The following is a 23724-nucleotide window of genomic DNA, read 5'->3' as shown; positions in this document are numbered from 1 at the left end:
ACATGTCTTCTTTAAAAAAAAATAATAAATCTCTAAAAACTAAAAATTCACCTCAAATAGATTCTTAGGATTTAACCATAATATAAAGTGTGAAAATTAATTTACTCTCTCCCTACAATTCTTTTTTTTCTGAACACAATAAAGTATCTCTACAGGGCCTTTTTCACAATCTATTAAGATTCTGTTGATTGTAACTTTTGAAATATTAGTATGCTTATCATACAAGGCAGCATAGCATTGGAGCCAAAAGACCTGAGCTCCCACCTTTGAAACATACTGATTTTATGACCCTGGAAAGATTATTTTAACTCTCTCAAACTACAACTTGCAGAACAGTTGTTGTTTTGCATTAATAGAGGCTGTTTTCATACACTGATAAAATCACAGAATATTAAAATTTTCTTATAACATCAGTCACATTCATCAATGTACTTCCATCTGTCTGATAGAACAAGACATCTTCAGTCTTTTACTCTAGCAACTCTGGGTTCTTGTAAAAGCTTTTTCTGTATTTCATTTCTCGGGCAAGTTCATTCTTGAGTTCAGCAAATCGCTGATAAAAATCTCCATCCTTCCCTCAAGTTGCCTATATCTTTGCTTCAGGCAAATCCTCTGTTTCTTCTGTCTGTGGACTTGTTTCAACAGCTCAGCCTAACAGCAGTCAAAAACTTGCAGCTATTGAAATGTGGCAGATTTATAGCTTACTTCGTCTTACCTGCTCCCTAAATACAATGCCAAACTGCAGCAACTCTTGTGCCAATCCATCCACTTCCACTTGGAGATAAGAGAATTGGGTGTGTTTTCTTGCATGTTTTGTGATCAAGTAGTTTTCTGTCATGTTGGATAAATAATAGGTCAAACCCAGTAACAAACCAAACCAATGTTTTTGCTTTTATTTCAAAGATATCTCAATTTTTATTTGATTGTTTTTGAGCTTCTTTTCAGAAAAGTTTCCCAAATAACCATTAGGTCTATAAGAAAATTGTGAGACAGGAAAAAGGAATGTGATTTTGGTTACTATTTTGGATTGTGTTTCTAAATTCCACAGATTAATCCCCTGCTTCCTGGAGCTGTTCTAGAGTTGTTGCTATTTTTGTTGTTGTTGTTGTTGTTGTTGTTGTTGTTAGAAAGGTGTTGCTTTAATTGGAAACTAAGTAATTTAATCCTAAAGAATGAGTGGGTGAAACAACAAAAGATAGACACAATGGATAATTTCATCTAAGAGAATGACAATAATGAGATAACATATCAAAATTTATGGGATGCAGCCAAAGCAGTTCTTAGGGGAAGTTTTATATCTCTAGATGCTTACTTGGATAAAATAAAGAGAAGATCAATGAATTGGGCATGCAACTAAAAAAGCTACAAAAAAGGACAAATTTAAAACCTCCAATTAAATACCAAATTTGAAATTCTAAAAATAAAAGGAAAGATGAATAAAATTGAAAATAAGAAAACTATTGAATAAATAAATAAAACTAAAAGTTTGGTTTTATGAAAAAAATAAACCTTCAGTTGATTTAATTAGAAAAAGGAAAGAAGAAAACCAAATTGTTAGCATCAAAAATGAAAAGAATGAACTTTCCACCAATGAAGAAGAAATTAGAGCAATAATTAGGAGCTATTTAGCCCAATTGTATGCCAGTAAATGTGATAATCTAAGTGAAATGGATGAATATTTACAAAAATTAAAAGAAATTGAACAAGTAATTAAACAATTCCCTAAGAAAAAATCTCCGGGGCCAGATGGCTTTACATGTGAATTCTAACATATATAAAGAACAATTAATTCCAATATTATGCAAACTATTTGGAAAAATAGGGAAAGAAGGAGTCCTACCAAATTCCTTTTATGGCACAGATATGGTGCTGATACCTAAACCAGATAGGGTTACAACAGAAAAAAAAAAATTATAGATCAAGTTCCCTAATGAATAATGATGCAAAAATCTTAAATAAGGGACAGCTAGGTGGCATAGTGGATAGAGCACCAGCTCTGAAATCAGGAGGGCCTAAGTTCAAATCTGATCTCAGACACTTAACATTTCCTAGCTGTGTGACCCTGGGCAAGTCACTGAGCCCCATTGCCTTGGCAAAAAAAAAAAAAAAAAAAAAAAAAATCTTAAATAAAATATTAGCAATAAGATTGCAGTAAGTATCCCCAAGATAATACACCATGATCAAGTAGGATTTATATCAGGAATTCAGAGCTGGTTCAATATTAGTAGGAAAACTATTAGCATAATTGACTACATCAATAATAAAACTCTCAATAGAAGCAGAAAAAGCATTTGACAAAATCTAACATCCATTCCTATTAAAAAACAACAACAACAACAACAACAACAAACCACTAGGGTATATAGGAATAAATGACGTTTTCCTTAAAATGATCAGTAGCATGGATTTAAAATCATCAGCAAGCATCATAACCAGAACTAGAACTAAAACCATTCCCAGGAAGATCAGGAATGAAACAAGTTTGCCCCATCACCATTACTATTCAATACTGTATTAGAAATGTTAGCTTTGGCAATAAGAGAAGAAAAAGAGATTAAAGGAATTGGAGTAGGCAATGAGGAAACCAAATTATCACTCTTTGCAGATGATATGATAGTACATTTAGAGAATCCTAGAGAATCAACTAAAACTTCTAGAAACAATTCATAATTTTATCAACATTGCAGGATACAAAATAAATCCACATAAATTATCAGCATTTTTATATGTTACCAACAAAGTCCAACAGGAAGAGATACAAAGAGAAATTCCATTTAAAATAAGTGTAGATAATATAAAATATTTGGGAGTCTACCTGACAAGACAAAGTCAGGAAGTATTTGAACACAATTACAAAACAATTTCCACACAAATGTGATGAATGTAGAAGACCCTTACCCAATATGACTACTCAGAGATCACTCAGTAGAAGGCAGAAAAGTTGTTTATTGAAAACCTTCAGAGGATGAGCCACAGGAGGGCTAAAGAAGTAGTAAAGATACATAGCTTTTATACAAGATTTTACACCACAAATAAGAGAGCATTGAGAAGGGGAGGGGGAGGCATCTAATTGATTGTTGCTATTTGGAGAGATTGGAATGGAAAGTTTCTGTTTCCCCAAAATCTCCTATTTTCTAGGAAACAGAAAATCAGGCCTTCAGGCTTAAGCAAGCAGATAGTGGTCCAGCTAATAGACTAAATATTGATAAATGTCAAATATTGATAAATGTCATCAGCTCAGGTTAAGTAAATATCGTTATAGCTGGCTAAGGCTCAAGTAAATATGAACTTGCACATACAGGTCATAGGGTAAACACAGAAATAATGAAAATAAAATACAAAAAAAGAATTCATACATTCCTGTAAGTTCTTCACCTTATCTCTCTCTATTCCCCATACAAATAAAGTCAGATTTAATCAATTGGAAAAATATCAAGTGCTCATGGGTAGGTCAAACTAATATAATAAAAATGACAATACTACCTAAATTAATCTGCTTATTCAGTGCTATACCAATCACGCACCCAAGAAATTATTTTACAGAACTAGAAAAAATAATAAAAAAGTTTATCTGGAAGAACAAAAGATCAAGAATTTCAAAGGAATAAATGAAAAAAAAAAGCAGATGAAGGTGGCCTAGCTGTAATGTCCAGGCTGGCTTTCTGGAGGTCCTCCAGAAGAGCTTTGGTCACAGTAGGATAGTCACCACAAAAATGGACAAGAATAGAGTCCAAAGTCTTTCTTGTCTCCTTCAAAGTCTGTATTTGTCATAGTCTGACCCAGTCTCCTATCTGACAGTCTGACAGTCTCAACCAGTCTCCATCTAAGTCTGACTTGGTCCCCAGATTAAATACCCAATTGCATCATTACAGTATACTGAGCATAAGCCAATCTAGAGCGATTATATCATTATATCAAACTAAAATGATTATAGCATTACACCATACTAGATATATGTGAACTAGAAAACCATTATATCACCATACTAAGTACTAACTATATATAAACTAGATAACCATTGTCTCATCAATTCCACTGAGTTAACACCTTGTCAAGTATACTTCTCCAAAGTTCCAGCCCTCTACACCTACCTTTACCAGACCTAAAATTATATTATAATTTTGAGTCATCAGAATCATTTAGTACCAGCTAAGAAATATAGTAGTTGATCTAGGTTAGGTTCACAAGACATAATAGTCAATGACTATATTAAATCTAGTGTTGATAAACCCAATGACCCCAGCTTCTGGGATAAGAATTCACTATTTGACAAAAATTTCTGGAAAAAGTGAGAAAATAGTATGGTAGAAACTAGGTATTAACCCACACCTAACATCCTATAAGATAAGTTTGACATGGGTTCATGATTTAGACATAGAGTGATATTATAAGCAAATTAGAAGAACAAAGGATAGTCTACCTGTCAGATCTGAGGAAAAGGAAGGAATGCATAGCCAAAGAAGAACTAGAGTGGATTATGGAATGCAAAATGGATAGTTTTTATTATGTTTAAAAGTTTTTGTACAAACAAAAACAATGCAGACAAAATTAGAAAGGAAGCAATAAACTGGGGGGGGGGGATGGGGCATGACATATCCAAGAGTTTAGTAAAGGCCTCATTTCTAAATCGACTCAAAGTTTATAGGAATTCAAGCCATTCTCCAGTTGATAAATGAACAAAGAATATGAATAATTTTCAGATGAAGAAATTAAGACCATTTCTAGTCATATGAAAAAATGACCTAAATCTCTATTGATTAAAGAAATGCAAATTAAAACAAATCTGAAGTACCATTCATTACACACCTCTCAGATTGGCTAAGATGACAGAAAAAATAATAATGAATGTTGGAGGGGATGTGGGAAAACTGGGACATTAATACATTGTTGGTGGAGTTGAGAACTGAACCAGTCATTCTGGAGAACCATTTGGAGCTGTGCCCAAAGAGCTATTAAACTGGGCATTCCCTCTGATCCATCAGTGTCTCTTACTGGGCCTATATCCCAAAGAAATCATAAAAAAGGGGAAAAGACCCACATGTGAAAAAATGTTTGTAGCAGCCCTTTTTTGTAGTGGCAAGAAACTGAAAACTAAGGAGATTAGTTGGAAGATGGCTGAATAAGTTATTATGGTATATGAATATTATGGAATATTATTGTTCTATAAGAAGTGATCAGTAGGATGATTACAAAAAGGCCTGAAGAGATTACATGAACTGATACTAAGTGAAATGAGTAGAACCAGAAGAACACTGTATACAGCAATAGAAAGATTATATATATACCTTGGCTCTTTTCAACAGTGAGGTGATTGAAGTACAGAGTAGGCACTTAATATCACTTGTTGATTGGGGGGGTGTTTCATTACTTTTTTTTCTAGGATTTTCACTGATTTTTTCCATCATTAGGATTTTAGCTTCCTATTAGTGATCCATTCATTTACAATGTTGTAGTCATTGCATGTTTTTGTCATTCTTCTATGACAGTTCTTACAAAGAAAAGGCTCCATTTTTAAGCTTTTTTAAGAATTCATAACTGTAAAGAATAGCCTTTTGCAAGGGTTATTTCTTCTTTTAATTAAAGTCTCTACAAAATCTCAAATTCTATCAAACCTCAGTCCCTTTTCCCTCATTTATCTCTTTCTTTTTTTCTTTTCCAGAAATCTTCTCTTTGTCTACCCACAGAGGCTCAATTTTGCTAATAAAGTGGCATCTGCAAGGAACATTACAATTAAGATCCAATTTATGTGTGGAGAAGATGCTAACAGTGCTATGCCGGTAATGTGGAAAATAAATGATTACCAGAAGACAGAATAAGCAAAAAACAAAACACCACCAAAATCCCCTTGTGAATTTCAATTGTAAATAGAGGACCCCAGAACTGTGTCCCCATGACATGCATACTAGCTAGCTTAGTGTTCTAAAGTACCAAAAGGGTACTTTTAATACCAATGTATTAAATTTGGAGAGAATTGCCTGGGTCACCAAGACATTAAATGAGTTGTCCTGGGTCATATAGCTATTATGTGTCAGACTCAGGCCTTGAAACCAGGTAGTATTAACTTTGAAACTGATTCTATCCTTTATAGGAGGACAGAAAGCAAGAGACCTGAACCTGAAATCAGTCAAACCTCAATTTAGTAGTGTGATCCTGGGCAAGTCACTTAATTCCTCTCTGCCTAAATTTCCTCATTTGTAAAACAGGGATAATAATAATGATAATAATAAGAATAAATAAATAAATAAATAATGATAGTAGCCGGTTCTATCAAGTGCAAAGGCTTAGAGTTTCTCAGCAGCAAACCATGTCTTATCTGAAGATCAACTTAGCTAAATTTATAAAGACGCCTGACAAGATTAGACTTAGAATAATGAATTCTGGGGACTAGAACTTACATATATCATCTCCCAAAAGGCAAAATTATTTTCATCAGCATCTGTTAGAGCCAGTACCCACTCCAATGAAATGATAGATCCTTAATGGATTAGAGTTAGAGAAGTAATTGTAAATAGATAAAGCACAGACCTCAGAGGGACCAGGAGTGCCAAGATTTGCTTACTTGAAATATCTTAACATCCTGTGGTTAAAATAATTTTCTATTAACTCATTACTGGATTAAGCTATTCCTTGAGTTCATTTATTTTAGCTCCCCATGTAGTAATGAACAATCATCTGATGTTGGATCTCTTCTGCCTCCCATTATATTCATAGAAAAGGCATAAGGGAGAACTGGTAAAGAAAAAGATACAGTAATGGGGGAGGTTTGGGATAATCAGAAAGAAAGCAAGGCTCCTGGGAGAATACTCTCTGACTTCTAGCTTCCCCTGGAAAATTAACTCTCCTTCCCAAAGTAAGAAAAATTGATTTCTAAGATCAGGATTTGATAATGAAGTCAGAGAATTTTTTTAAAGTACCAGATTCCAAACTGAGGATTAATACTTGCACATCAGGCAATCTAAGAGTAGAATCTAGAACTCTTCATTCTCAGTTTAGTATACCAGATTATTCTTGTTATGATTAAGATGTCTTGATAATGTTCTATATACAGATATAACTGTTGTCTTGATTCTTCTATTTGGGGAATAGGTCATCTTTGGAAAGTCTAACGGTCCTGAATTTTTAAAAGAAGTCTACACAGCCATCACATACCACAACAAGTAAGTACTTTTTAAAAAATGCGATTCCAAGATGTTTTATCATTTTGACTCTTCTAAATGTTCTGTGCCTTCTATTTTTTTTCCCCCAAATAACAAGGATTTATTTTCTCTACCATTCCCCTTCTTCCTCCAACTTGATGAAAAATAAAGAAAAGCAAAACCCATAAAACAAATACCATAGTCAAGTAAAAGTACCTCTTCGTTAGGAAGAGGGCAGTATGCTTCATCATTGATCCTCTAGAATTATGATTGATCATTGCATTGATATTGTTATTGTATAAATTAGTCTTCTGATTGTACTTGTTCATCACTTTATGCCAAGCCTTTCCAAAATTTTTCTAAAATCTTCCCTTTCATCATTTTTATGGCACAAGAATATTCCATTATGTTCATATACCATAATTTGTTCAACCTCCCTCCCCAAATTGATAGGTGCCCCCTCAATTTCCAATTGTTTGCCACTACAAAAAAAACTATTATAAATATTTTTGTTTATATTGATATGATCTATAACGTGGGGTTTGTCACCAAAGGAGGCAGGTACCAAAGTTGGGGTTTAGACATGTGACAATTCATAATGGCCATTCTCTTTGGCAAAAGGTAGATTTATTTAGCGGAAGAAGTTACAGACAAATGAAGGGATACAGTAGACACCTGTATGGTGAATATGAAATAGAGTGGGAGAGCATATGAAAGACAAGTTCCTCAGTGCAACTCACAATTTCCCAGTAGAAAGGGAACAACCTCATGAGGTTGGGGTATGTCCTTAGCTAGCAGGCTAAATTCTGAAAGGGACTTAGCTCCCTAAAAGAGTTAGTTGTAAGGAGGAGAAGTGGGATTGGGAAGCATAGTGGAATTGGAGAGGTAACCATGGCATGGGGCGAGAGGTAAGGAAAAAGATACCATGAGGCAGAGTGCTGTGGCAGGCTGACTAAAAGGAGAGCAGCAGCAAAGTCATGGGCCGTAAGTTGTTTTATGGGGAAAATTTAACTTCAGGGACATAACTTGGATTCCTGACAGGACATAGTAAGGTGAGATTACTGGAGACCTCTACAGAAGGTGGGTTTCAGGAGTTTGACATAATTTGGATTTCAGACTGGAGACCTCCTCAGAGGGTGGGATCATGGAGCTAAACTGATGGTCTATCAGAAACTTCTGCCTGCTTGCCTGAGGGATCAATTCTTTAGTTTTTCTTGATCCAAAACAATATTCAGGATCTCATCAATGAGAGTTTCCTCTCTCTCTTTGATCTCTTTTGTATATCTTCCAAATATTTTCATGATTTTCAAGCAAAGGCAGAAGTTCCATACTCAAATCCTTCATTTATTTCTCTAGTTAAAAACCATGTTCATTTTAAAGCAACTTTAAGTAGGAAAAGCAGTCAGGAAGCAATCTTTAATAATAGTTACTGAGCAGAGTCCCATAACAGTTTTCCAATTGTATTATTCCTATTTCACAGGTGGAAAACAGATTTGTTTGCTGCCCACTAAGGAAAAGATCAGACCCAAGAACTCTAATTATATGTTTCTATTTTATTATCTTTATTTCTGCAATAGCTTTTAGTTTATGAATCCTGTTTTTGAGTAAATCGAAATTAGCCAGACATAAAATCTCCCTCAAGGCTTTCCCGGGATAAGAAAAGAATTTTGTAAAAATCAATCAATCATCTGTAAAACATTTATTATGTCCCTACTAGGTGCCAGGCACTGTGCTAAGTTCTAGAGATAAAAAGAAGCAAAAGACAGTGCCTGCTCTCAAGGAGTTTACAATCTAAGGGGGAAAAAATGAAAGGAAAAAAGATAAACAGTCAAGGACAGAGTTCTTATAGGGATACCTTTGAAATCATAATTTATAGTAGGGATTTTCATTCATGCCTGATTCTTTGTGCTTTCCAAACAGGTCTCCAGATTTTTATGAAGAAGTGAAAATTAAACTACCTGCTAAACTCACAGTCAATCACCATCTTCTCTTCACATTCTATCATATTAGCTGTCATCAAAAACAAGGCACTTCAATAGAAAGTCTCCTGGGATATTCAGTGAGTTGATTTCAAACCTAATGATTTACCTTTCACTTTCCTTAGACCTTCAAAAATTCTTGGAGAAATCAACAACTAAATCATATCATCTTTTCTTAAGAAAATGTCTAGATCCTATTATAGTGAAGTGCAGAATTTGGCACTTAATTTGGCAAATGACATATTCTCAGAAATGGAAAGGGCACACACAGATAATAGATATTGGAAAAATGACCATTTACCCAATCTCATTTTTAGCTCTCCCTTTCCATGTTGTAATCTAGATGTGTCATACAAGACGATTTTTAAATTAAGGAAATAATAAGACATTTTTGTACTATTAAACTATTTTAAAGTATAATAAACAGTGATATTGTCATGGTAAAATATTTTCCAATAATGGAAAAAATACATTTTCTTTGGTCCTGAATACAGAGGAGCAGCATTCCAGGGAATCATCAGTATTACTGTTCTTAGAGCTATCAAGAGATTTAAAATGCAAAGAATTTTGCAGAAATTATTGTTTAGATGAACATTAGTCAATATCTATGAGCTAGATGAGTTGTCAGAATGAGGAACTACAATAAATAACAATTTATCCCTTATGTTATCTGTTTCAGTGGTTGCCAATTCTCTTTAATGAACGCCTTCAAACTGGATCTTACTGTCTTCCTGTTGCTTTGGAAAAACTTCCTCCCAGCTACTCAATGCACTCCCCAGAGGTAATCAATAAACTTCCTTCCAACTGTTTTATGTATTTCTTGTAGGTACCTGATTATTTTCATGTTGTTTTTCCTGTTAAAATATAAGTTCCTTGAGGTCGGGGGCTCTTTTTTGCACTTCTAGCCCTTAGTTCAGTGCCAAACACTGTAAATGCTGATATGTTGAACACAATCTATTTCTCTTCAAACAGAGGTCACTAACAATATATATACAGAATTCCACCAGGAAGCAACATGAAAAAGTAGAAAGTACAAGAGATTTTGAATCAAAAAGCATGAGTTTGAATTTCACCTCTGATATTTGCTACCTTAGTGATCCAAAGCAAATCACCCTTTGAGCTTCAATTTCTTCATCTGTAAAACAAGAGGTTAGACTAATTGAAACTGAAGGTCCCTTTTAGCTCTTAACATTTTATGAATTTAAAAAAAATTTCACCCAACTCTCTTCAAGAATGAGATGATTCAAACCAGTTCCACTTGTTCAGTGATAAAGAGAGCCATCTACACCCACAGTGTGGAACACAACATGGCATTCTCACTATCTCTGTTGTTATTTGCTTGCATTTTGTTTTCTTTCTCAGTTTTTCCCTTTTCTTCCTTCTTGATCTGATTTTTCTTGTGCAACAAGATAACTATATAGATATGTATACATATATTGGATTTGACATGTATTTCAGCATATCTAACATGTATTGGACTACCTGCCAGCTGGGGGAGGGGATGGGAGGAAGGAGGGGAGTTTTTCAAGGGTCAATGTTGGAAGAATTACCCATGCATATGCTTTGTAAATAAAAAGCTTTAATAAAATTTAAAAAAATAAATAAAATAAAATTTTCATCCAAAATATTTAAGCTCTTTATGATTTCAAAAATTTTATTACTTTAATAATAGTACCCTCTATCCCTCTAACTCTTCTGGGTACCCAGAGAAGAGTCTTAGACAGATTTCATGTTTTCCACTCTATAGTAAACTTCCCATTGTGCTGATAGAATTCTTGAAAAGAGAAATGTCAAAAAAGGAAGGAGATATTTCGCTATTCTCCAAAAACTAGATAGATAGAAAGATATCTAGATACACTATATGAGACATATATTTTATTTGTACATAGTTGTTTGTATTTTCAGTTATATGATCCCATTCAAGGTTTTCTTGACAAAGGTCCTGGAGCAGTTTGCCATTCCTTCTCCAGCTCATTTACAAATGAGGAAACTGAACCAAACATAGTTAAATAATTTTCTCAGGACTTAATACAGCTCCATATCTGACACCAGATTTGAACTCATGAAGAGGAGTCTTCCTGACTCCAGACCTGGTACTCTATCCACTGTGGCACCTGGCTGCCCCTACACAACCACATATGGTAGGCCAGAGATGCTTAATCAATGATTATCCTTTCCCTCCCCTAATTTCCCAAGAGCCTCTAATGTTGTACTTGAATTTAATTATTATTGTTATTTTTCTTTTAAGTTATTTATTCAAGCAAACTTCAATTGTACCTCTTTATGTTGCTGCCATTTAATAAGAAATGACAATTGTTATTGATTTCTCTTGTTTTTCTTTTCTTACAGAAGGTTCCTCCACAAAACCCTCCCTTTAAATGGGTTGAAGGACATAAGGGAGTATTTAACATTGAAGTCCTGGCTGTTTCTTCTGTCCATACCCAGGTAAGGGGCCAAAAGGAAATGGCTAATAGGGAGACAGATACAATAAATTTAATTATGGGGGTCAAAAATAATACTATTCTAGAGTAGAAAATGACAAATGAAAACCCTGGTTGTTCCATATGTACTAGTGTTCTGTTGATGATCCCCTCGATATGGGTAGTCCCTTTACTGCTATAAATACTACCTAAATCTGTAACTTAGTAGATATGATTTGGAGAGCTGCTTGAGGTTAAAGGGAGAATAAAGAATTTGGCTGTAGTCATCTAGCTTTGTGACATCAGTAGGAAGTGAAACCAGGTCTCCATGCCTCCAACTTCAACTTTCTAGAGATCTACTCTGCTGTGGGACATTGTGGGTATTTCCAATACAAATAAAAATTAATCAATTGAATTTCTTTATGAAGCATTCATAACGCTTTAAAGTTTCATCTTTTTAAAAAAAATTCCTTGCAAGTATCAAATGCCTGAATCAAATCCCTTGTGATTAAACTAAGAAACTTTGCAAAAAAAAAAAAAAAAAAAAAAAAAGTCATGTAAATCAACTGTCCTTTCTACTATAATATGTAAAGTAAGTAACCACTTTACTTAGGAAACTGAGAACATCTGACATGAACTTCCTCATCTCTACAACTATCATTTTCCAAACCTTTTCATTATCATAACTTCTCTTTTCTATTTCCTTTCTTTATAGAAAAAGAGGTATCCCTATGGGTTATTGAAAGTTAGTCGCTAGCAAAAGATACAAAGAGAAATTCCATTCCAAACAAATGTTGAGAGTATAAAATATTTGGGAATCCATCTACCAAAGAAAAGTCAGGAATTATATGAGCAAAATTACAAGGCACTTGTAAAATAAAGTCAGATTTAAATAATTCAGTGCTCGTGGATAAGCCGAGCAAATATAATAAAGATGACAATACTCCCAAAACTAATCTATTTATTTAGTGCTATACCAATCAGACTCCCAAGAAACTATTTTAATGACCTAGAAAAAATAACAGCAAAATTCATTTGGAAGAATAAAAGGTCGAGAATTTCAAGGGAATTAATGAAAAAAAAAAAAAAGTCAGATGAAGGTGGTCAAGGTGTACCTGATCTAAAGCTATATTATATAGCAGCAGTCACCAAAAGCATTTGGTATTGGCTAAGAAATAGACTAGTCAATCAGTGGAACAGATTAGGTACAAAGGACAAAAATGGGTACATCTATAGCAATCTAATCTTTGACAAACCCAAAGATACCAACATTTGGGATAAAAATTCATTATTTGAAAAAAAACTGTTGGGAAAACTGGAAATTAGTATGGCAGAAATTAGATATGGATCCACACTTAACACCATATACCAAGATAAGATCAAAATGGGTCCATGATTTAGGCATAAAGAATGAGATCATAAATAGATTAGAGGAACAGAGAATAGTCTACCTCTCAGACTTGTGGAGGAGGAAGGAATTATTACCAAAGGAGAAGTAGAGATCATTATTGATCACAAAATAGAAGATTTTGATTACATCAAACTAAAAAGTTTCTGTACAAATAATACTAATACAAACAAGATTAGAAGGGAAGTAACAAATTGGGAAAATATTTTTACAGTTAAAGGTTCTGATAAAGGCCTCATCTCCAAAATATATAGAGAACTGACTCTAAAAGAAATCAAACCATTCTCCAATTGATAAATGGTCAAAGGATATGAACAGACAATTCTCAGATGATGAAATTGAAACTATATCCACTCATATGAAAGAATGTTCCAAATCACTACTGATCAGAGAAATGCAAATTAAGACAACTCTGAGATACCACTACACACCTGTCAGATTGGCTAAGATGATAGGAAAAAAATAATGATGAATGTTGGAGGGGATGTGGGAAAACTGGGACACTGATACATTGTTGGTGGAGTTGTAAAAGAATCTAGCCATTCTGGAGAGCAATTTGGAACTATGCCCCAAAAGTTATCAAACTGTTCATACCCTTTGATCCAGCAGTGCTACTACTGGTCTTATATCCCTAAGAAATACAAAAGAGGGGAAAGGGACCTGTATGTGCCAAAATGTTTGTGGCAGCTCTTTTCGTAGTGGCTAGACCTCTGCATACTCTACTCAGTTCTAGCTGAACTGGAGTATATTTATTATACGTTCATGTCTTACTGCTTTCTCCTTTTATTTGTCTATTAAATACCTCAAATACTTTAAACCTCAAATGAAACACCACCTTATCCAGGAATTCTTCACTGATCTCTCTTCCAGAACAATTTGCTTTATAAAGCAAATTTCTCTAATGTCCTTATAATATCTTGCTTCTTTCTTTCCCTATTTGACTGCAAGCTCCTTTTTTTTTTTTTTTTTTTAAATTATGGCTTTTTTTTGACAAATCATATGCATGGGGGAGGAGCTGGGGGGGAAGGAGGGGAGAAATTGGAACAAAAAGTTTTGTAATTCTCAATGCTGAAAAATTAACCATGCATATATCTTGTAAATAAAAAGCTATAATAATAATTTTAAAATATGCATGGGTAATTTTTCAATAGTGACCCTTGCAAAAACTTCTGTTCGAATTTTTCCCTTCCTTCCCTCCACTCTTCCTCCCAGATAGCAGGTAATCCTATACATGTTAAATATGTTAAAGTATATTTTAAATACAATATATGTATACATATTTATACAGTTGTCTTGCAATACAAGAAAAATCGGATTTATAAAGAAGGTAAAAATAACCTGGGAAGAAAAAGAAAAATTCAAGCAAACAATAACAGAAAGAATATAAATGCTATGTTATGGTCCACACTCATTCCCAGGTATCTTTTCTTACAGAACAATAATATTCCAAAACATTCATATACCATAATTTACCCAACCATTCTCTAATTGATGGGCATCCATTCATTTTCCAGTTTCTACAAAAAGGGCTGCCACAGACATTTTGGTACATACAGGTCCCTTTCCCTTCTTTAGTATTTCCTTGGGATATAAGCCCAGTAGTAGCACTGCTGGGTCAAACAGTTTGACAACTTTTTGAGCATAGTTCCAAATTGCTCTCCAGAATGGTTGGATCTATTCACAACTCCACCAATAATGCCTCAGTGTCCCAATTTTCCCACATCCCCTAAACATTCTTCATTATCTTTTCCTGTCATCTTAGCCAATCTGAGAGATGTGTAGTGGTATCTTGCAGTTGTCTTAATTTGCATTTCTCTGATCAATAATGATTTGGAACACCTTTTCATATGACTAGAAATAGTTTCAATTTCTTTGTCTGAAAATTGTTCATATCCTTTGACCATTTATCAATTGGAGAATGACTTTGATTTATAAATTAGAGTAAATTCTCTATATATTTTGGAAATGAGGCCTTTATCAGAATCTTTAACTATAAAGATGTTTTCCCAGTTTATTGTTTCCCTTCTAATCTTGTTTGCATTAGTTTTGTTTGTATAAAAGGCATTTTAGTTTCATATAATCTAAATTTTCTATTTTGTGATCAGTAATGATCTCTAGTTCTTCTTTGGTCACAAATTCCTTCTTTCTCCACAAGTCTGAGAGGTAAACTATCCTATGTTCCTCTAATTAGTTTATGATCTCATTCTTTATGCCTAAATCATGGACCCATTTTGATCTTATCTTAGTATATAAGGTGTTAAGTGTGGGTCCATGCCTAATTTCTGGCATACTAAATTCCAGTTTTCCCAGCAGTTTTTGTCAAATAGTGAATTCTTATCCCAAAAGTTAGGATCTCTGGGTTTGTCAAACACTAGATTGTTATAGTTATTGATTATTTTGTCTTGTGAACTTAACCTATTCCCCCAATCAACTAACCTATTTCTTAGCCAATACCAAATAGTTTTGGTGACTGCTGCTTTATAATATAGTTTTAGATCAGGTATAGCTAGGCCACCTTCATTCGATTTTTTTTTTTCATTAGTTCCCTTGAAAGTCTTGACCTTTTGTTCTTCCAGATCAATTTTGTTGTTATTTTTTCTAGGTTATTAAAATAGCTTTTTGGAAATCTGATTGGTATAGCACTAAATAAATAGATTAGTTTAGGGAGTATTGTCATCTTGATTATATTTGCTCGACCTATCCCAGAGCACTTAATATTTTTCCAATTGGTTATATCTGACTTTATTTGTGTGGAAAGTATTTTGTAGTTTTGATCACAGAGTTCCTGACTTTCCCTTGGCAGGTAGATTCCCAAATATTTTATACTATTGGCAGTTACTTTAAATGGAATTTCTCTTTGCATCTCTAACTGTTGGATTTTGTTAGTGATATATAAGAATGCTGATGATTTATATATGTTTATTTTATATCCTGTAACTTTTTTTATTATAGCTTTTTATTTACAAGATATATGCATGGGTAATTTTTCATCATTGACAATTGCAAAACCTTTTGTTCCAATTTTTCCCCTCCCTCTACCCCTCCCCCTGATGGCAGGTTGACCAATACATGTTAAATATGTTAAAGTATAAGTTAAATACAATATATGCATACATGTCCATATAGTTATTTTGCTGTACAAAAAGAATTGGACTTTGAAATAGAGTATAATTAACCTGTGAAGAAAATTTAAAAATGCAGGCAGACAAAAATAGAGGGATTTCTTCTATGAAGTGGTTCATACTCATTTCCCAGAGTTCTTTTGCTGGGTGTAGTTGGTTCAATTCATTACTGCTCTATTGGAACTGATTTGGTTCATCTCATTGTTGAAGAGGGACACATCCATCAGAATTGACCATCATATAGTATTGTTGTTGAAGTATATAATGTTCTCCTGGTCCTGCTCATTTCACTCAGCATTAGTTCATGTACATCTCTCCAGGCCTTTATGAAAGCATCCTGCTGGTCATTTCTTATAGAGCAATAATATTCCTTAATATTCATATACCACAATTTATTCAGCTATTCTTCAATTGATGGGCATCCACTCAGTTTCCAGTTTCTGGCTATTACAAAGAGGGCTGCCACAAACATTCTTGCACATACAGGTCCCTTTCCCTTCTTTAAGATATTTTGGAATATGAGCACAGTAGTAACACTGCTGGATAAAAGGGCATGCACAGTCTGATAACTTTTTGAACATAGTTCCAAATCGCTCTCTAGAATGGCTGAATGTATTCACAATTTCACCAATAATGTATCAGTGTCCCTGTTTTCCCCCATCCCTTCCAACATTGCACATTATCTTTCCCTCTCATTCTAGCTAATCTGACATATGTATCTCAGAGTTGACTTAATTTGCATTGATTTGAATTGATTGAATTGATTTGAATTTTCATAAGGCTAGAAATCGTTTCAATTTTTTCATCTGAGAATTGGCTATTTGTATCCTTTGACCATTTATCAATTGGAGAATGGCTTGATTTCTTATAAATTAGAGTCAATTCTCTCTATATATTTTGAAAATAAGGCCTTTATCAGAATCGTTGACTATAAAAATGTTTTCCCAGTTTATTGCTTCCCTTCTAATCTTGTCTGCATTAGTTTTGTGTTAGGATTCTTACAAGGTGCTAAGTCACTGGAATGAATAGAGACAATAATTATCTAATTTAGCATGGTTGATCTGATCCTACAAGGAGATGTTATGGGCCAGAACTTGAAACAAGGTACTGAGTGGAATTGAGGAGACAATGGTTAAATCTAATTTAGCATTGATTTAATCCTACAACAAATAATGGTTTCCTAGTGATGAAATGATTGGTGTGTACTCAGTGGGCAGCATATATAAGCAAAAAGCTCTCAATGCCAAGGAGAACTTTGGAAGGACTTTGGGAGATTCAGAGTCAAGATTCATTCCAACTTCCACCTTTGTGCTAGCTGGAGACATTGGAAGGATGAGAGGCTAAAGCTGGTGGGAGAGATTCGGAGGGAGCTCTTGGAACCAAGGAGAGAGATAGGCCTCTATTAAAGCTAACTGGGTCCAGGAAAAGATTCAGGACTTTGAAAGACACAATAAAGGATTTGGACTTTAACTCCTGGCTGCATTTGGGATTATTGAACTGAACTGAAATGAAGGCTGCCTCCAGAAGCCCCCTAAGAGAACTGTTCCTAGAGAACGATTACAATTTAGAGAAAAGAAGATTACAGTTTTGTTTGTACAAAAACTTTTCAATTTGATATAATCAAAATTTTCTATTTTGTGATCAATAATGATCTCTAGTGCTTCTTTTGTATCCTGAAACTTTGCTAAAGATGTGGATTATTTCTAATAGCTTTTTTTAGTAGAATCTCTGGGGTTCTCTAAGTATACCATCATATCATCTGCAAAAAATGATAATTTGATTTTCTCATTACCTATTCTAATTCCTTTAATCTCTTTTTCATCTCTTATTGCCAAAGGTATACAATATTGAATAGTAAAGGTGAAAGTGGGCAACCTTGTTTCACTCCTGATTTTATTGGGAATATTTCCACTTTATCACCATTACATATGATGCTTACTTAGATGATTTTAAATAGATACTACTGATTATTTTGAGTAAAAGTCCATTTATTCCTATATCTCTAATGTTTTTAATAAGAATGGGTGTTGGATTTTATCAAATGCTTTTTCTGCATCTATTAAGATGATCATATGGTTTTTGTTAATTTGGTTACTGATATAGTCAATTATGTTAATAGTTTTCCTAATATTGAACAGCCCTGCATTCCTGGTATAAATCCTACTTGGTCATGTTGTATTATTCTGGGGATGATTTTCTGTAATCTTTTTGCTAATATTTTATTTAAGATTTTTGCATCAATGTTCATTAGGAAGATTGGTCTATAATTTTCTTTTTCTGTTTTTGTCCTACCCAGTTTTAGGTATCAGTACCACATCTGTGTCATAAAAGGAATTTAATAGGACTCCTTCATTCCCTATTTTTTCAAATAGTTTATATAGCATTGGAGTGAGTTAGTTCTTTAAATGTTTGGTAGAATTCACATGTAAATCCATCTGGTCCTGGGATTTTTTCTTAGAGAGTTGATTAATAGCTTGTTCTATTTCTTTTTCTGAAATGGGACTATTTAACCAATTTACTTCTTTCTCTGTTAACTGGGCAACCTATATTCTTGAAGGTATTCATCCATTTCATTTAAGTTATCAAGTTTATTGGAATAAAGTTGGACAAAGTAAGACTGCAAGTTCCTTAATGTCAAGAACCACATTTTATCTCAAATCCACATTTTCCTCAGAATCTACATGACTCTTCTTTATCTAGTAGGTACTTAAATAATTGTTTTAATTTACATATTAAACATTCATTACAGGGATAGGTAGCTTTCTCTCCCTCTTGGATTTCCTTGACATATATCTTAGTTATATTTCATTAGATCTTTGTTTCCCCTACCTGTCCTTAATTCACCAGCTCATCAATTGCTTCTTAATCAGGATGCCTGGTCAACAGCCCTCCTTCCTTAATAATGTGCATGCTCAGGATGCTGGCATTTGTTCAGAGAACATGTTTGGCACTACATCCAATTTTCTATTCAATTAATATTTATTGAGCACCTGTAGTGTGCATGCAGTCATACTAAGTAATGTCATACCCTTAGATCTAGCCATTTCAAAGGCATTTGCTATTGTACTTCTCTTTTCTTCCTCCAAAGTACATTTTAATCATTTTTATTCATCTCCAATTCACTGCTTAGAATACTAATATGTGCTACTTCCCTAGCAGCAGGCAATCACCCATGTCTTCTTAACTTTGCCTATACAGGACAACCACCTAGAGAAGTTTTTTACTCTCTGTCATTCTCTGGAAAGTCAAGTCACTTTTCCCATCAGAGTGCTGGACCAAAAGATCACAGAAGCTAATCTGGAACATGAACTGAAATTAAGTATCATCTGTCTGAATTCCTCCCGCCTGGAGCCCCTCGTGTTGTTTCTGCACCAGATTTTAGATAAGCTTTTTCAGCTGTCTATACAACCCATGGTCATTGCAGGCCAGACAGGTACTCTGGACTTTGGACTAGCATCAAGATCTAGGGAAAGAATGCTGGAATCAGAAAGGAAGCAGGGGGAAAACAATCCAAACGCCTAGATGGGAGTTCTTGAAATTGTGCTGAAAAAGGATGAAATATAGGTGCTGCCTCTTCACAGGCAGATTTTCTCCCCATTTCCTGTCCATGCTAAAAAGAGAAGTCAATAATGGCAATTCTAGTCAGAGGCCTAGAAGTATAATAAGAATGAGAAGAAAAGAAGTGGGGATTAGTGTTGGGTATATGCTCTGAATAATTCTAAATGAGATTAGAGAAACTGTAAATTAAAAATGCATGAGGGGCAGCTAGATGATGCAGTGAATAGAGTGCCTGCCCTGAAGTCAGGAGGACCTGAGTTCAAATTCAGCCTCAGACACTTAATACTGTCTTAATACTGTTTGACCCTGTGCAAGTCACTTAACTCTTAATTACCTCAGCAAAAAACAAAACAGACCAAAAAAAAAAAAAAAAGAACACATGAGATTAGGAAGTGACAAGTGTTTGGCTTGAGAATAGTTGTTGTGAGTGATCATTCAGAAGTGGACTGACAGTGAAAATGAAGTGAGAATAAAGTACACAAGAAGGGCTAAAGCTGTGTTATAATTACCTTGACAATAAGGATTACTTCTTCTTCTTCTTCTTTTTCCTCTTCTTCTTCTTCCTCTTCCTCTTCTTCTTCTTCTTCTTCTTCTTCTTCTTCTTCTTCTTCTTCTTCTTCTTCTTCTTCTTCTTCTTCTTCTTCTTCTTCTTCTTCTTCCTCTTCTTCTTCCTCTTCCTCTTCCTCTTCTTCCTCTTCTTCTTCCTCTTCCTCTTCTTCTTCTTCTTCTTCTTCTTCTTCTTCTTCTTCTTCCTCTTCTTCTTCTTCTTCCTCTTCCTCTTCTTCCTCTTCTTCTTCTTCTTCCTCTTCCTCTTCTTCTTTCTTCTTCTTCTTCTTCTTCTTCTTCTTCTTCTTCCTCTTCTTCTTCTTCCTCTTCTTCTTCTTCTTCTTCTTCTTCTTCTTCTTCTTCTTCTTCTTCTTCTTCTTCTTCTTCTTCTTCTTCTTCTTCTTCTTCTTCTTCTTCTTCTTCTTCTTCTTCTTCTTCTTCTTCTTCTTCTTCTTCTTCTTCTTCTTCTTCTTCTTCTTCTTCTTCTTCTTCTTCTTCTTCTTCTTCTTCTTCTTCTTCTTCTTCTTCAGTTCCTAAGAGAAATTAGGAAGGTCAGTCAGTAGGTGACACAGTAGATAGTGTTCTCTCATCTGGAGTCAGAAAAATTCATCTTCCTGAGTTCAAATGCAGCCTTAGACACTCAACAACTGTGTGACCCTGGGCAAGTCACTTAACCTTTTTTATCTCAGTTTTGTCATTTGTAAAATGAACCAGAGAAGACAATGGCAAACCACTCTAGTATCTTTGTCAAGAAAATCGTAATTGGGGTCCTATCTTTCTTCCATCCTTCCTTTCTTCTTTCCTCCTCTTTTTCCCTCCCTCCTTTCCTCCCTGTCTTCCTTCTTTCCTTCCTTTTTTCTTTTTCTTCTCTCTTTCCCTCCCCTTCCCTTCACCATTATAGATTATCATACCCCTATCTGTGGATAGGCGAGAGAACAACATGGAATCCTTTAGCTGGACTTACTTCAATCTCTTTGTTGTAGGTATAGTCTTAAGTGTTAGAGACCAGGAAGATGCAGGAGAGAGGGACAGATAGTAATTAGCAAGGAGACTGGGCTCTATCAGAATTATAGAAAACCCCCAGCCTTCAGCAAGGACATTGGACTTCTTTGATTAGGAGTTTGGGTTCAGTCAAAAATCCAAATTGTCTTAATTCCTTTGAGAACCTGAATGCTGAAATTATCTTTCTCTTTGTTCTTCAGCTAATTTTTCCCAGTTTGCCTTTGAATCTGTGGTTTCAATAGCAAACAGCCTTCACAACAGCAAGGATTTGAGCAAGGATCAACATGGGCGGAACTGCCTCTTGGCCTCATATGTGTATTATGTTTTCCGCCTTCCTAATGTTCAAAGGGAAATGTCAAAATCAGGTAATGCTGAACAGAATTTGGTATAATTACTTGTCAATTATTTTTGGCTTATAGTCATCTCTTCTTGCCTCCTCCTTTTTCTTCTTCCCTTCCTCCCCTTATTCTCCCCCAATGCTGATGTGATTCATTTGAGACAGTGTTGAATGAATGATTGGTTCCCTGCAGTCCCAAGTTATGCCAGGGCAACTGAAATGGTCTTGAAAACAATAACAATATAAGAATAAATTATAATGATAATATTATCTGGGATAGATTTGTGGGTTTAGGGTGAGTTTTATTAGTTTGGGGGGCTCAGACATAATTTTGTCGATGTGAATAACTCCAGTATTGTTTGATTGATGTGGACAACTCCCCTCCCACTGAAGCAGGTCAACTCATCTCTGCATCATAGTCTTAGATTGCTGCTTGAAACAATGGGAGTTTGAACAACTCATCTATGCTCACAGGTTGTCTGGGCTGGAGATAGGACTCAGATCTCAGATTCAGATTTACTTGATTTCAAGGGTAACTCTCTTTGTTTTGCTGCACTGTTCCATACAAAGGACAGTATCTTTGCTCTAAGATCTTGGCAAGGAGAGGTGGATAAACATCTGGCCTTTCAGTTATATTCAAGAGAGTTGCCCAGGACCCACAGAAGTTATTTTCTCTGGCTGTCCTACATTTCTGGAATACTTTCCCTCCTCGTTTCTGCCTTTCCTAACTGACTGAACTAAAACTTTAGAAAACTTTTCCCAGCCCCTTTCAATTCTCCTTTTACGAATTATTTACTATTTATCCTCTATATGTGTTTATATACTGTTGTTTACATGTTGTCTTCCCATTAATGTGAGCTCCTTGGGGGTAGAGACTATCTTTTGCTTCCTTTATTATAATTATATTATAGCAATTATAACAGTGCCTGATACATGTTAGGCACTTTTTGTTGGGGGAAGGAGCTTGTTTGTTTGTTTTAGAGCTAGGTGGTGCAATGGATAACATGATGAGCTGGTAGTCAAGAAGACTCAATCTTCTTGAGTTCAACTCTGGCCCCAGACATTTGCTAACTGTCACTTAACCCTGTTTGCCTCAAATCTAATTCACAGGGAAGTCTTGTCATCACACTCATAATGTCATTGGTCCTCTGGAGAATAAAGGATTAATAACAACAAATGAGCTGGAGAAAGAAATGGCAAACCATTCCAGTATCTTTGTCAAGAAAACCACCAGAAGAGTCAGACATGACTGAAAACAACATTTTAAGGTTTGCAAAGCACTTTACATATGTGATAAGTGCTTTGCTTCTCAAAACAACCCAATGAGATAAATGCTATTTTTATCTCTATTTTACAAATGAGGGAACTGCCACTGAGAGAAATTCATGTAGAAAATGTCTGAGGCTCAGGATTCATTTTTAGGTCTCTCTGACTTTTAAGTTCAGCATTTTCTTTCCATCATGCCATCATCTACTGTGATCTCTGGGTAAAATCACCAGAGGTACCACTTAAACCTAGTTTTTCTTTGCTCCAAGGCCAGCGCTCTACTATGTCATTCTTGATCTCTATATTTAATAAGCTTGTATCACTTATCTTTGTAATTTTTCTACGTGTTCTAAAGAACTTTAAACTGAAAAGGGACTTTATCAAGCAATTTCGTTTCCTTATTTTAATTTCGGCTTGATTGACTCCTAGGATCATAAACCATAAATGTATAACTCAAAAGGACCTCTGAATTCATTTACTTCAGCCCTTTCATATTATAAATGAAAAACCAAGGCTAGTGAGGAAAAATTGATAAATCACATGGTATTAAGTAGAAGGGTCAAGACAAATCTTAGGTCCTTTGATTCCAGACTTATTCTTTTCACCATGCCATACTCACAGCTTATTGATGACTTTCATTTTTTACAGTCATTTCCCAATATAATCCCCACTTTCCTTGTAAGCAGTGTTAAGGAAAATTCTTGTTAACGTTGTATCTGACTGTTCATGACCCCATTTGAGATTTTCTTGACAAAGATAATGGAGTGGTTTGCCATTTCTTTCTTTTTTATTATTATTCTTTATTAAAACTTTTTCTTTTCAAAATTCATGCATGGATAATTTTTCAACATTAACCTTTGCAAAACCTTATTTTCCAATTTCCTCCTCTTCCCCCACTCCCTTCTTAGATGGCAAGTGATCCAATATATATTTTACATGGTAAAAATATA

The 23724-nt window shown here is 34.7% G+C and overlaps 1 protein-coding gene across 1 annotated transcript in view; it reads left to right on the top strand.

Moving 5' to 3' along the window:
- The window catches only part of DOCK8 (dedicator of cytokinesis 8), a 324685-nt gene that overhangs the window by 176212 nt on the left and 124749 nt on the right, over positions 1–23724 (top strand). Inside the window, 7 exon segments of the mRNA XM_074280659.1 lie at positions 5660–5777; positions 7087–7157; positions 9057–9195; positions 9795–9896; positions 11465–11560; positions 19264–19498; positions 21372–21536. Of these exon segments, the coding sequence (XP_074136760.1) occupies positions 5660–5777; positions 7087–7157; positions 9057–9195; positions 9795–9896; positions 11465–11560; positions 19264–19498; positions 21372–21536 (926 nt within the window).

The sequence above is a fragment of the Sminthopsis crassicaudata genome, chromosome 1 (assembly GCF_048593235.1).
Source record: "Sminthopsis crassicaudata isolate SCR6 chromosome 1, ASM4859323v1, whole genome shotgun sequence".
In the NCBI taxonomy this organism is placed as follows: Eukaryota; Metazoa; Chordata; class Mammalia; order Dasyuromorphia; family Dasyuridae; genus Sminthopsis; species Sminthopsis crassicaudata.
The sequence above is the reverse complement of the archived record's forward strand: the minus strand, read 5'-3'. Positions and strand labels throughout refer to the sequence as shown.